This window comes from Eleutherodactylus coqui, chromosome 3 (genome assembly GCF_035609145.1).
Source record: "Eleutherodactylus coqui strain aEleCoq1 chromosome 3, aEleCoq1.hap1, whole genome shotgun sequence".
Lineage (NCBI taxonomy): Eukaryota > Metazoa > Chordata > Amphibia > Anura > Eleutherodactylidae > Eleutherodactylus > Eleutherodactylus coqui.
Genome location: NC_089839.1, coordinates 311,398,423 through 311,413,255, shown reverse-complemented (window position 1 = coordinate 311,413,255; position 14,833 = coordinate 311,398,423). Strand labels below are relative to the sequence as shown.

Sequence of the window (14,833 nt, the reverse complement as noted above, 5' to 3'; positions counted from 1 at the left end):
GAGCAGAACCTGCGCTGACAACCTCAGCGTGCGGCAGATAAGGCCCCTGCGTGCTCAGATGTCCTGCTACACGGGTGCGAGTATTGACAACCATCCACTTGTATTGTACTGCAAATTGCTGCAGTCTCTAGAGGTTTTCAGACCTAGAATATAAATATGTGACAGCAAGCAGAGATCTTGAATATGGTGAGGACCCGAGGATCTGTTCAGAACCAATATTCAACGTTTGAACTTTATTTCCATTTATATTTTTTCATTCTTCGGAAAGTAATATTTTCTGCATTTATTCATCACCATCAAGATCTCTGTTTGCTGTCAATGAAGAGGAAATGTCTTGTATACATGCAGGAATTGAGCTGTTGTCCTGATCACATCCAGGACTGTAAGTGTCCCCGACTACACCACCGGATGCCGGGCATCGGGACTCTGATCAGACTTTCAGGCAAACAACCCCTTTAAATGTGACAACTCCGTCAGACTATGGGGAAATGTAGGAGAACCCCAACTTTATCCTCAGCCTGACTAAGTGGGGCTTACAGACAAGTAGCTGGGCCCGGGGAGATGGAAGGGGTCTCGGGCCGCACCGCACACATCACCGCACTCACTTGATGAGCAGCTTCTCCAGGGGTTTGTGCAGCAGGACGAGGCAGCAGCGGTCAGAGAAGGCGGGAGGTAAGACCTGAGGCGGAGGAGACTTGGAGGGGGAGCTGATGCCGAACATCTTCCTCTTGACCCGCGGCGTGGTCTCTTTGCTCTGCACCCTGTGGGGGAAGCGCAGCTGAAGGATCCGGTCTCTCAGCTCCTCCACGATCTGCGGGGATGTAGTTCAGGTCATTTGTTTGGAGGGATAGCTATACTTGTCTATAGTCTGCTACACCGGACGCTATAAAGGGGGTCGCCCGCAAATAACTTCAGGTCATATCCAATGTAGGCACCACAACGTGCATACATAGTACTGTAGAGCATCAAACAATTAGCAAGAGGAGTTAGAAGAGGTTGTACCACAATTACATGTTAGTCCCCATCAGCAAGATAGGGGATAACTGGCTGACCGTGGGGGTGTTACCGCCGACATCGCTGCCGATCTTTAAAATGTGGGTCCCCTGTCCTCCTCACTGCAGGGGTGCAGTAACCAAAGATGGCGCTATAACTATGTATGGATATATCAGGGGTTAGTACAGAGATCTCTCCTATCATCTATTATACCCAGGACTGTAACAAGGTGGCGCTCTAATAACTATGTATGGATATATCAGGGGTCAGTACAGAGATCTCTCCTATCATCTATTATACCCAGGACTGTAACAAGGGGGCGCTCTAATAACTATGTATAATATATCAGGGGGCAGTACAGAGATCTCTCCCATCATCTATTATACCCAGGACTGTAAGAAGAGGGCGCTCTAATAACTATGTATAATATGTCAGGAGTCCGTACAGAGATCTCTCCTATCATCTATTATACCCAGGACTGTAACAAGGGGGCGCTCTAATAACTATGTATAGATATATCAGGGGTCAGTACAGAGATCTCTTCCATCATCTATTATACCCAGGACTGTAACAAGGGGGGCTCTAATAACTATGTATAATATATCAGGGGTCAGTACACAGATCTCTCCCATCATCTATTATACCCAGGACTGTAACAAGGGGGCGCTCTAATAACTATGTATAGATATATCGGGGGTCAGTACACAGATCTCTCCCATCATCTATTATACCCAGGACTGTAACAAGGGGGCACTCTAATAACTATGTATAATATGTCAGGAGTCAGTACAGAGATCTCTCCCATCATCTATTATACCCAGGACTGTAACAAGGGGGCGCTCTAATAACTATGTATAGATATTTCATGGGTCAGTACAGAGATCTCTCCCATTATCTATTATACCCAGGACTGTAACAAGGGGGCGCTCTAATAACTATGTATAGATATATCAGGGGTCAGTACAGAGATCTCCCCCATCATCTATTATACCCAGGACTGTAATAAGGGGGCGCTCTAATAACTATGTATAATATATCAGAGGTCAGTACAGAGATCTCTCCATCATCTATTACACCCAGGACTGTAACAAGGGGGCGCTCTAATAACTATGTGTAGACATATCAGGGGTCAGTACAGAGATCTCTGCCATCATCTATTATACCCAGGACTGTAACAGGGGGGCGCTCTAATAACTATGTATAGATATATCAGGGGTCAGTACAGAGATCTCTCCCATCATCTATTATACCCAGGACTGTAACAAGGTGGTGATCTCTACATCTAGAGGAAAGAAGGTTTATACACAACATAGAAGGGGGTTCTTTACTGTAAGAGAAGTGAGACTATGGAACTCTCTGCCCGAGGATGTGGTGATGGTGAACTTGATAAAAGAGTGGGCCTGAGCAACGTTCTTGAGAGATACAATATTACATGTTATAATCATTAATAACTTCAGAAGGGTCGGCGATTCCAGGATTATTACGATTATCAGATTGGAATTGGGAAGCAGTATTTATCCCCTAAAATTAGGAAAATTGGCTTCTCCTTCATTGTTTTTTTTGCCTTCCTCTGGATCAACATTGGGGGCTGAGCTGGATGGACATATGTCTCTTTTCAGCCTTGCACACCACGTTACTATATCAAAGTCCCTGATGGCAAGGACAGAGAAGTGTTTAATGGCAGCATGCCTGATAATCTAGGGCAGAGAACGGGGTTAATGCAAATATCCATGGAGGTCTAGGACAGAGAAGGGGTTAGTCCCAGTGCTACTGGTGGTCTGGAGCAGTGACAGGGTTAATATCCAAGTTCCTGAAGGTCTAGGGCAGAGTTGGCATTAAAAAGACTTTGAACCTTCTCACAATAGGAGATCAGGGTTCCCTGAAGCTAAATGAGAGAAAGACAAATGGCAGAGGAGCTCCGAGTCAGCAATCATATCCCCTTCCCAAGAACCGCGTGACCCAACAAGAAAGCATTGCAATCCATTGGGTAGCTGTCACGCATCCATAACGGTCCTTACACATCATGCAAGGAGATCGGCGCTCATCTACAAGCCGATTCAGATCCTGTGGGGTACAAACAACCCTCCATAGATCATTCATCCCCCACAGAGTTCCATCAGCACCACCGATGACTATCGTGCCATATACAAGATGCAATCACCTTGATTCTGCAATTTGCAGGAGTTCCCAGTGGAAATCCGAGGCGGAGGACCATGCAGGGGGCCTTCCAGATAATCCGCACCACACAGAAGGAGGAGGGGGGCTGACTGAGATCGCTGTGGAGACAGAAAGGAGGAATGGGAGACACTATAAAGTTAGAGTTTAAATGGGGTTTCCAGGCAAAATACTATTGATGAAGGCTCAGGATAGGTCAGCAATAGTTGATCGGCTGGGGTCCGCCGCTCAGAACCCCGGTGTATGGTGGCACTGACAACGGGTACCTGATTAGCTGATTGCCCGGGGTATGGTGGCACTGACAGCGGGTGCCTGATTAGCTGATTGCCCGGGGTATGGTGGCACTGACAGAGGGTGCCTGATTAGCTGATCGGCCGGGGTCCCAAACAACAGACTGCAGACTCCTATCCTGAGGAGAGGTCATCAATAGTATTTTGCCTGCAAAAACCCTTTAAGAGGCGTTTGCACAAAGACAAGAAGTTATCCCCTCTCCAGAGGATGTCCACAGAATAGGGGAGAATTAACTGATTGGTGGAGGTCTGCGGAGACCCCTGCCGATCTCAAGAACAGAGGTGCTGTGTCCCCCATCCTCCACACTGAGGAGTTACTGTACAGAGTGCTGGTCATTCAAGCACACAGGCGCTCCGTTCACTTTCGATGGGGCTGCGGAGATAGGAGTGGCACACTCTAAAGTATTTCCGTCAAGCGCATTGAAATAAACGGACACGAGAGTCCCATTCTTGAGATTGGCGGCGGTCTCACCAGTGAGACACCCACCAATTAGGTTATCCCCTATAGGTCAACAAAAGTTGATCTGCAGAAGTCCGTTGCTCGGCACCTCCCAGCAATCAGCTGAACTCTAGGCGCCGTTTGTGTGTTCAGCGTTGGTTCCGCCAAAATTGCAACAGCCTTGGTTGGTAATGCATTCAAGTCAATGGGAGCTGCGCCTGCATTACCAACCTGGGCCGCTGCACTGGGTACAGAGCGGTTAGCTTCCAACTCCATCCACACCGACAGCTGTCTGAAGAACAGGTGATGGACTCCCATCCGATCAACTATTGATAACGTATCCTGAGAATAGGGCATCAATACTTCAATCCCAGATAAAGAAGTTCAGCCACTTACTAAAGGCTCACATCCACACTGAATGCTACAACCGGAGACTCAGCACAGACAGATCATAGATAAAACAGTGCGGACCGCAGAGACTGAATGGAAGTCAGACGGAGCCCAATGTAGTCAATAGGGTACCAGCGGAGCCAGGACTTCCAGATTTCCCCTGGAAAATTTGTCTCAGGCGTGAACGTTTCCTAAGAGGTTTCCATTTCTCCTCATTTTCAGGGTCTTGGCTTACTGCCAGCGTACTGACTTATTTACATGCAGAAGCTGAAAACCTTCCCAGACGCAGCGCATCTCACAGCTGAGGGTTTGGAGCAAACGTATCCAGTCTAGAGAATCCTTTGTGAGCTAAACGCACCAGAACCAATCTCTCTCCCATGTTCTTGCTTGTTACAATGTATCAGTGCAGGGTAAATCTATGGGTCTGGAGTTCATAGACTGGGCAGCACTGTAGCAGAGCCGGCCGGGAGAAGCGTCGCACTGTAGCAGAGCCGGCCGGGAGAAGCGTCACATCTGTGTTGCTTTCAGCCTTTGGAACTAAACAATGTTCCCATTGAATGGTAACAAGTTCCTCTTGGCGGCCTCCCTGGTGGCGGACGGACTATTAGTTCGTTCCTCCACGCTTTCTGTGCCAATTCACCACACCTTGTGGATAAAGTGTTGGTCCGCAGAGCTCACCTCCAAAACATACCTCCATTTACGGGAACTCGCCTTTAACAATTGCCTAGACAAAATTATTTGAGGCGACAGGCAAAAAAAAGTCCTCCCCTTCCGCAGTACGGGTCGGCTCGGCTGTGCACTACCCAGAAAAAGAAACCGACTTTCCGTTCCTTCCGTCGCTCCAGTCTCTTCGGGATAGGCCATAGATTCTCATTCTACCTCCCCAGCACTTTTTCACTTCTTCCCCACCGTCCGACCCGACTCTCCCAGCAGCTTTGAGCCATTCCGGCTTTACTTGATCAAGGTGTCATGGTCTCCGTTCCTTCTCACGAATGTTTTACCAGTATGGATCGGTTTGCCAGGTCCTCGATCTAAAAGTTCCTGAAGCGCTATGTCAAAGTCTATCCTATTCATATGGGGTCCATCGAAACAATGATTGCTTCTACAGATCAAGGCAAATGTCTATCACCACTAGACATCGAAAACGCCCATCTCCACATCCCGATTCGTCAGTTCTTCCGTTTGCAGTCCAGTTGAATCATTTTCTAATAGTCTCCGTGCCATTCAGCCAACAACAGCTCCGCAAGTGTTCCCCCAAGGCCTATCAGCTGCTGTAGCGCTTCTTCATGCCCAGGGGAATCATAGTAATCCCTTACCTGGACGACATACTGATGAAGGCTCCGTTCCTCTGGGTGCCAAAAGGCCATCCTAGCCAGCTGGAACAGACCGCGCAGGTCCCTTGAACGGCCCGTGATCCAAACTCAGGCGGTCAGTGATAACCACGGACGCCAGTCTCTTAGGCTGGGGGGATCCTCGGGAGCCTGACAGCAAAGGGACAATGGTTTAACTCGGAGTAGTCCCTCTACAGCAACATACTGCCATCTGTCTGTCCCTGAACCATTGGTCCTAGGATCCGGACAATTCTTCGATCCGTGTACAGACAATGTGACGGTTGTCGCATACATAAACCACAAGAAACGCATCTCCGCGCTCTCCGCTTTATTGTGCAGATCTCCCTTTCTGGTACTTCATCAGGGCAGGGTGGTCCTTCGTCCTGTTCCAGCATTCCTTCCCAAGGTGATCTCGTCCTTCTACCTCAATGAGGACATTGCACTGCCCCCCTTCTATCCGGAGCCTTCACACCCTATGGAACATCATCCGCGCACTATGGATCCATACAGTATCCTTCCACGCTCGCATTCTTTGTTCCTCATCCCGACGGCCCACTTCCAGGTCGGGCAACCTACAGGTCCACCATCGCCTGCGGGATAGTGGATGGCGATCAAAGTGGACTACCATGCCATAGGCAAGACGCCAGCCTTTCAGGTACCGGCGCACTCCGCACTCGCGGTGGGTGCCTAGTGGGCCATGTCCCATAATGCTTCTGCTCTCCAGCTCTGTGACCTGGTGTTCACTTTATACGTTCCAAGTTTTACAGGGTGCATTTTTGCTGCCCCCCCCCCCCCTCCTCCTTATGGACTGACTGCTTCTGAGCATCCCCAGGTCTTTGCTGCGCCCCCCAATAATACAGCCGTGAATACAGGATTTTGTTACTCTCTGTAAACCCCTTTTCTCAGATGCTCGTTGGGGACACGGCACCCACCACCCGTTGTTACGCCCGTTCCTCTGTTCTGAGAGTCCTTCTTCCTTTAGTTGTATGCAATGTTTGAGTTATACATTTAGTCGCCTTTTGGCTTTTCTTCTCCTATTGCTCGGGTGCAAACGGATTTACCTGAGTGGCTGCAGAAGGGGTATTGCTGCTAGAAGGAGTCAACTCTTCCTTTGCTTAGGCTCCGCCTCCGAGCGGCAGAAGCCATACCCAAGGTCTTTGCTGTGTTCCCCAATGAACATCCAAGAAAGGGATTTTACAGCAAATAACAACAAATCCTATTTCCCCATATTTATAACAAAAAAAAAACATATTTTGTACCATTGCATCTGTAAAAGTCCAATCTGTCAAAATAAGACATTATTAATCCCGCAGGGTGAACATCGTTAGACAAAAAAAAATACACAAACAGCAGAATTGCACTTTTTTGATAAATCAAAAAGTCTTATGTACACAAAAAACGAGCCCTCGCACAACTAGGGCGACGGGAAAATAAAAAAAGGTATGGCGGCAGAAAATTATGTTGTCTTTTCAAAAGGATAATTTTACAGCATTAAAAAAAAAAATATATTAATTGGTCATTTTTACCCCAAAGTGTATGCTGTACAAACAAGACACCCCCCCCCCCCGCCCCCGAAGATGGCAGAACTGAATTTTTCATTGCATTCCACTTAGAAACTTTTTAACGTTTTTCAGTTTTTTCTACGGTACATTAAATAACAGCACTGACAAAAACAACCCATTCCACAAAAAACAACAAGCCCTCTGACGGCCGCAGATACATAAAAGAGAAAGTGGGGTGGAAAAATCAAAAATGAAAGGAGAAAAAGGGGGGGGGGGGGGGGGTCGAGTCAGGTTGCAAATTTTTGCGTATAAAAGGAGTTTGACAAAAGGTCCCCTTTTTCCGCCAGGAGAGCGGCACTAGGAGATTCCAGACTTATCCCACAAGTTAGCCGGACATCGTTACCTCATTAACTTGACGTAGGAATAACTCTCCACCAGCACAAAGCTGCTCCAGTCCCGCAGCAGGGAGGTGAGCGCCGTGTGGGAGATGCGGCACAGCACCGTGCTGTAGCGGCCGTTGTTTCCAGGAGTGTGGAGATGCTTCGGGACCGGCCTGGAAAGGAGGGTTAGATAGGAGAATGTGAAATAGATGCCCGGGTTATAAAGTCCCTCACACCGATGCATGGCCAAGCAGAATGACCCTTCAGGGCTCTGGGAAAGCCGGGTGTCCATACTATAAGTCACTCATCACTGGGATGACTAACAAGGGGGTGTCCTCCCCTGCTTATACTTACATATCATGCTCCAGCAGTAGCACGATGCGGTGCACATGCAGCCAGCGCTGCCAGACGTTGGCGTCCATCGAGAGGATGGGCTTCCAGTACGATGCAAACTGCGAATGACTGGAGTCGGAGTCGCTGTGCTGCAGAGACAAGACCTGTAGAGGAAATGTAAGGTAAGTGTCCACGAAATGACTGCACACTACTAATACCCCGCATCCCCTCACTAGACTTACCGGGGTCGTAGAGCCCGGCGGGATGTAGAAGAGGGGAACCCCATTCTTGGTGCTCTCAGGGATTTTAAAATGCTCCGGTACACTGTCAAAGGATTTCAGGTGAACCAACATCTGATCTGTCTGACTGATGCTGCAAAGACGACAGACATGTATCATAAGATACATACACAGTGACTCCACCAGCAGAATAGTGAGTGCAGCTCTGGGGTATAATACAGGATGTAACTCAGGATCAGTACAGGATAAGTAATGTATGTACACAGTGACTCCACCAGCAGAATAGTGAGTGCAGCTCTGGAGTATAATACAGGATGTAACCGAGGAGCAGTACAGGATAAGTAATGTATGTACACAGTGACTCCACCAGCAGAATAGTGAGTGCAGCTCTGGGGTATAATATAGGATGTAACCGAGGAGCAGTACAGGATAAGTAATGTATGTACACAGTGACTCCACCAGCAGAATAGTGAGTGCAGCTCTGGGGTATAATACAGGATGTAACTCAGGAGCAGTACAGGATAAGTAATGTATGTACACAGTGACTCCACCAGCAGAATAGTGAGTGCAGCTCTGGAGTATAATACAGGATGTAACTCAGGAGCAGTACAGGAGAAGTAATGTATGTACACAGTGACTCCACCAGCAGAATAGTGAGTGCAGCTCTGGGGTATAATACAGGATGTAACTCAGGAGCAGTACAGGATAAGTAATGTATGTACACAGTGACTCCACCAGCAGAATAGTGAGTGCAGCTCTGGAGTATAATACAGGATGTAACTCAGGATCAGTACAGGATAAGTAATGTATGTACACAGTGACTCCACCAGCAGAATAGTGAGTGCAGCTCTGGAGTATAATACAGGATGTAACTCAGGAGCAGTACAGGAGAAGTAATGTATGTACACAGTGACTCCACCAGCAGAATAGTGAGTGCAGCTCTGGGGTATAATATAGGATGTAACTCAAGGTCAGTACAGGATAAGTAATGTATGTACACAGTGACTCCACCAGCAGAATAGTGAGTGCAGCTCTGGAGTATAATACAGGATGTAACTCAGGATCAGTACAGGATAAGTAATGTATGTACACAGTGACTCCACCAGCAGAATAGTGAGTGCAGCTCTGGAGTATAATACAGGATGTAATGCAGGAGCAGTACAGTATAAGTAATGTATGTACACAGTGACTCCACCAGCAGAATAGTGAGTGCAGCTCTGGGGTATAATACAGAATGTAACTCAGGATCAGTACAGGATAAGTAATGTATGTGCACAGTGACTCCACCAGCAGAATAGTGAGTGCAGCTCTGGAGTATAATACAGGATGTAACTCAGGATCAGTACAGTATAAGTAATGTATGTACACAGTGACTCCACCAGCAGAATAGTAAGTGCAGCTCTGGAATATAATACCGGATGTAACTCAGGATCAGTACAGGATAAGTAATGTATGTACACAGTGACTCCAGCAGAATAATGAGTACAGCTCTGGGGTATAATACAGGATGTAACTCTGGATCAGTACAGGATAGGTAGTGTCTGTGCACAGTGACTCCACCAGCAGAAGAGTGAGTGCAGCTCTGGAGTATAATACAGGATGTAACTCAGGGTCAGTACAGGATAATGAATGTAAATACACAGTGACTCCACCTGCAGAATAGTGAGTGCAGCTCTGGAGTATAATACAGGATGTAACTAAGGAGCAGTACAGGATAAGTAATGTATGTACACAGTGACTCCACCAGCAGAATAGTGAGTGCAGCTCTGGTGTATAATACAGTATGTAACTCAGGAGCAGTACAGGATCAGTAATGTATGTGCACAGTGACTCCACCAGCAGAATAGTGAGTGCAGCTCTGGTGTATAATACAGGATGTAACTCAGGATCAGTACAGGATAAGTAATGTATGTATGCAGTGACTCCACCAGCAGAATAGTGAGTGCAGCTCTGGAGTAATTATGGGAGCTAATATAAAGGGTATAGTTCCTATCATAGTAGTCCTTTTTCAAATAGTGGTGGAGTATTAGAGAGTGCAGCCCTTTTCTTCTAAGCTTCTAAGTGTCGTATTTGCTAAATAACATAAGCGCAAAGTTGCTTTATAAGATATGATACAATAGGACGAGGGACCTCAGTTCCCATCACCTTGCTGCATTACCTCTGCAGGGTGTTCCAGAAGCGCCGTATTACGCTGGTCCTATACATGCTGGTTATGGGCTTTTTCAGTGTGCAACTGATGTCGTGCAGGATGTCGTAGCTTCCTTCCATTACCACCTCCACTCTCGTGCTGCGCTTGACGAGGTCCAGGGGCCACGGGGCCACAGCAAGGTACTCGACACGCATGTTATGTTTCCACAACAGAACCAGTTTCACCTCCAGCAATCCTTGCAATGGGAATATACCATCAGTAAATGAACTCGGCTGCAGGTTCTCACTAACATATGGGATCTAACAGGCTTACATACAAACCACGGCTAACCACAAGCTATAAAGGGAGTTCCCTCTGAATTCACATCTACCCGTGAATAGTAGCCCATTATGTGAGGCCAATGATTGGCCACAGCAGTCATGTGTTTAGTTAGTGAGCGGAGGTTGGGGGGACCGGGGTGTCGGAGGGAATGAAACAGGTGAGTAGTCACCCTGGAAAACTCTTTACTGGGCGAATACCCTGGTACTACTTTGGGGTGCGTAGGACCTTTTCATCGTTTTTTTACTAAATTGTTACTTGGTGACAGGGTTACCAAAAATGCTCACTTCTGGTGTTGTGTATTTATTTTTTCTGCCAACATTGACCGAGCAGGATAAATAATCAGTTAGTTTGATAGGTTTTATTTTTATAGACGTAGGGGTGCCAAACGTGGTTTGTGTTTTTGTTTAGATTTTTTTATTAGGAATATAGGAAAGGTTTTGTTTGGTTTTTTTTCAACTTTTAGTATTCTTTATTTTTTCCAAAAAAAACTTATTTTTCATTCTTTTTTTATTTTAAAATGTCCTTGTAGGGGACTTGAACTTGCAATCGTTTGATCACTTACACATATACTGCAATACCTCAGTATTGCAAGATATGATATTTCTGCCATAATTCTATTAGGACGGGCCACAGGCCACATTTAAATTTCGCTGTCAGAATTGCTAGTGGCATTTCAAGGGTTAACAGCCGCGATCAGTGTGATCACAGATCGCGGCGGTTGCCAGGGGGTGCAAGTTGTCAGTAACAGACAGCACTCACCCGGTATGTAGTAGGGGGTAGGGAGATAGATACTGACGCCTCTCCATAGAATCCCTGATGCTGGAGGTTGTACGCCCCTAAGTGTATAGGGATTAAGGAAGAGTCATGCTGCATCCACAGAGAGGAGACACCTATGCTGTGTATCTATAGGGGATCCAGCAATCAGGATGGAACAATGACCCCCTATGAGAGACGTCACCGATGGTCCTCATACTAGGAAAACCTCAGATCTATCAGAAGAAATCCCGGGATCATCTGCAGCATTATGTGGGGAACCCTACAGAGACCTCCATGTGCACCACTGACTACTGCCCCCTCCCCCCCCTGCAGAACCTACCTTTAGTGATGCGGATCTCCCGAACGCTGTAACCTTCCCGGAGCCGCACGGACACCACGCTAATAATGTCGGCGTGCACCTCCTTCTCTGCATGCTTCCTCCTGCGCATGGCGAGCGCCGGGTTACTGCTGGCGGACACCAAATGCTCGTTGAACAACTTGTGCTGAGAGCCTGAAAACATAAAATGTGCATCAACACCAAAGACCAAACGAAGACGACCAAAAGAGGACGATGATCAGTGGAGATGAGCGAGCACGCTCGGATAAAGCAGCTACTCGAGAAGGGCGATGCTCGCTCATAACTAATGATCAGTGGAGATGAGCGAGCACGCTCGGATAACAAAACAGGACGATGATCAGTGGAGATGAGCGAGCACGCTCGGATAAAGCCGCTACTCGAGAAGAGCGATGCTCGCTCATAACTAATGATCAGCGCTCTTTATAGTGAAGATACGGCGCTCCAAAAACATCTCGGGAACCTAAAGCAGCCCAGTAAAAACCCCGAATCACTTCCCCTTCAGGGATATCAATCCGTCCACTGAGGAAGCAGGAGTGATTGTAAATCCACGTCACCCGCTTTGGTGCAGATGAAAGGGACAGCAGGAGCGACGGAGAGGCGACAGCAAGGCAGCCCAAAAAGGGACTGGAGCCGATTCCTCTCTCCTTCCTGTAGTTCTGGCATTTTACTAGTATCCTTGTCACTTCTGGTACACGAGGCGCTACTTACCTGCAGCCCAATCAGGTGGTACAGGTAGTCCTGCACCTCCAGGGTGGCTCGTCCATACATGCCGGGGCAAGAAGGTTTGCCGTGTCCCCCAGCACAAGAGCCTGGAGCAGATAGCCGAACAGAAGGCATCAGGAGCGGAGAAGCCCTGCATAATGACCTCTAGTGGGCTACTGACCATACTGTCAGACTCCATTAGGAGTTGGGCTGCCAGCAACATCCTGCAGCCGACTGGCATGTGATTCGGGACGCATTCACACAGGGCGGTTTGGATGTGATAAAAACCGTAGCGAAAGCCTTGTCGGAAAAATGTGTATTTGTATCACATCCAAACTGCCCTTTGTGAATAGACCCTTTAATTGGGTTGTACCAAGACTGCAATTTATCCCCTATCCATAGAGGGGATCTCACTATCCCGTGTCCCCTGCACTCATACAGGGGGTCTCACCGTCCCGTGTCCCCTGCACTCATACAGGGGGGTCTCACCGTCCCGTGTCCCCTGGACTAATACAGAGGGGTCTCACCGTCCCGTGTCCCCTGGACTCATACAGGGGGGTCTCACTGTCCCGTGCCCCCTGGACTCATACAGGGGGGAGGTCTCAACGTCCCGTGTCCCCTGGACTCATACAGGGGGGTCTCACCGTCCCGTGTCCCCTGGACTCATACAGGGGGGGTCTCACCGTCCTGTGTCCCCTGCACTCATACGGGGGGGTCTCACCGTCCTGTGTCCCCTGGACTCATACAGGGGGGAGGTCTCAACGTCCCGTGTCCCCTGGACTCATACAGGGGGGTCTCACCGTCCCGTGTCCCCTGGACTCATACGGGGGGGTCTCACCGTCCTGTGTCCCCTGGACTCATACGGGGGGGTCTCACCGTCCTGTGTCCCCTGCACTCATACGGGGGGGGTCTCACCGTCCTGTGTCCCCTGGACTCATACGGGGGGGGGGGGGGGTCTCACTGTCCCGTGTCCCCTGGACTCATACGGGGGGGGGGGTCTCACCGTCCCGTGTCCCCTGCACTCATACGGGGGGGTCTCACCGTCCCGTGTCCCCTGCACTCTCTGCAATGAGGAGGAGACTGAATGAAGCGCTGGTCAAGTAAATGCACTAGTGCTCCATTACATTTTAAAAAGAGGCAATAGATAGGCAATAACTTGCAACCTTGGTTCAAACCACTTCAAGCGTTCTCTTAAAAGGGGTTTTCCAGGGTTAGAAAAACATGGCTGCTTTCTTCCAAACACAGCGCCACCTTTGCCCATGGGTTAAGTCTGGTATTGCAGCTCAGCTCCCATTCACTTCAATGGAGCTGAGCTGCAATACCACACACAACCTATGGACAAAGGTGGCGCTGTGTTTGGAAGAAAGCAGTCATGTTTTTTTCTAACCATAAACATCCCCTTTGACTTTTTTGAGCAGAGTATAAGGGACAAGCAGCGCTCACCGCAGTAATACTCGGGATTTAGGGCCTCCCCTGTGCGCAGGAAGGAATACAGTAAGAATGCCTTGTGGTAGACGTTCATGTCTGTCTGTCCAGCTTCTACTTCGGGGCAAGAAGAGAGGTAGGATCCCAAGGTTGCCATGGCGATAAACTTCATCAGCTCCACGTTAGGAACGAAGCCGAAGCTGCAGTCGTAGGAGTACACACCACCAACCTGTAATAAAAGGGCACAGGGGGAACCATGAGTTATGGGGGGGGATTGTACAGTCGGGCAAGACCTCTACATGCTGCTGTACAAGCGAGCGCTGCAAACTGCAAACGGTCAGTCGTTGTTTACGGAAATGAAAACATCTGACATCCCCACGACCGTAAGTGCGCATCGAATAACTGGAAGAACGCAGTCCATGCCCACCTGGACGAAGGAGCAGGCGATGGTGCCGCTGCGCAGCTGACTCAGTAGCGTCTCACACACTGCAACATCCGGGACATTGGTGACGCCATCCGTGATGACGATTATACCTACAGGCAGGAAGTACAGTCATTTGCATTGGCCCCACGGCAATCTGTCACACCGGGACGGTATGTGAGGCGCACTTACCTGCACTGGAGTTTGCCGGTAGCAGCTGTAAAGCGAGGATCCCCTGTCGTATCATACTAACCAATCCAATGTCGGCCGTAACCATAGAAACACCCATCTTTCTACCCGGCGGCTGGTCTCCATAATGAGGTAGGCAATCCTAATAAAATAACAATCATTTAATTAACGAAGCATCACGCCGCCATCTCCGTGCCCCCGAAACACATGGAGGCTTAGGGAGAAGTTGTCCGAGAACCCAAACCGCTCTTAACGCTTCTAATGAAGAAACATTAACCCTTTCCTTTTCTTAATTCCAGGTTTTCCTCCATACTTTCAAAAAAAAAAAAAAAAATCATAAAATCATACCTTTTTCTTATTTTTCCAGCGACATCGCACCCCGGGGGCTTGTTGTTACTTTTTGCAGGATGAGTTGCATTTTTCAATGGTAACATTTAATG

At 48.3% G+C, this 14,833-nt stretch overlaps 1 protein-coding gene across 9 annotated transcripts in view; it reads right to left on the bottom strand.

Moving 5' to 3' along the window:
• Window positions 1-14,833, bottom strand: part of SZT2 (SZT2 subunit of KICSTOR complex) — a 178,938-nt gene that overhangs the window by 139,936 nt on the left and 24,169 nt on the right. For all 9 annotated transcript variants that reach the window (XM_066597912.1, XM_066597916.1, XM_066597913.1 and 6 more), the window contains exons 6-15: window positions 14,397-14,535; window positions 14,211-14,317; window positions 13,802-14,012; window positions 11,639-11,809; window positions 10,231-10,456; window positions 8,076-8,205; window positions 7,855-7,997; window positions 7,524-7,673; window positions 3,155-3,269; window positions 606-811 (exon numbers count right to left, since the gene is read on the bottom strand). In XM_066597912.1, coding sequence (XP_066454009.1) covers window positions 606-811; window positions 3,155-3,269; window positions 7,524-7,673; window positions 7,855-7,997; window positions 8,076-8,205; window positions 10,231-10,456; window positions 11,639-11,809; window positions 13,802-14,012; window positions 14,211-14,317; window positions 14,397-14,535 — 1,598 coding nt within the window. The remainder of the gene's footprint in view (window positions 1-605; window positions 812-3,154; window positions 3,270-7,523; window positions 7,674-7,854; window positions 7,998-8,075; window positions 8,206-10,230; window positions 10,457-11,638; window positions 11,810-13,801; window positions 14,013-14,210; window positions 14,318-14,396; window positions 14,536-14,833) is intronic.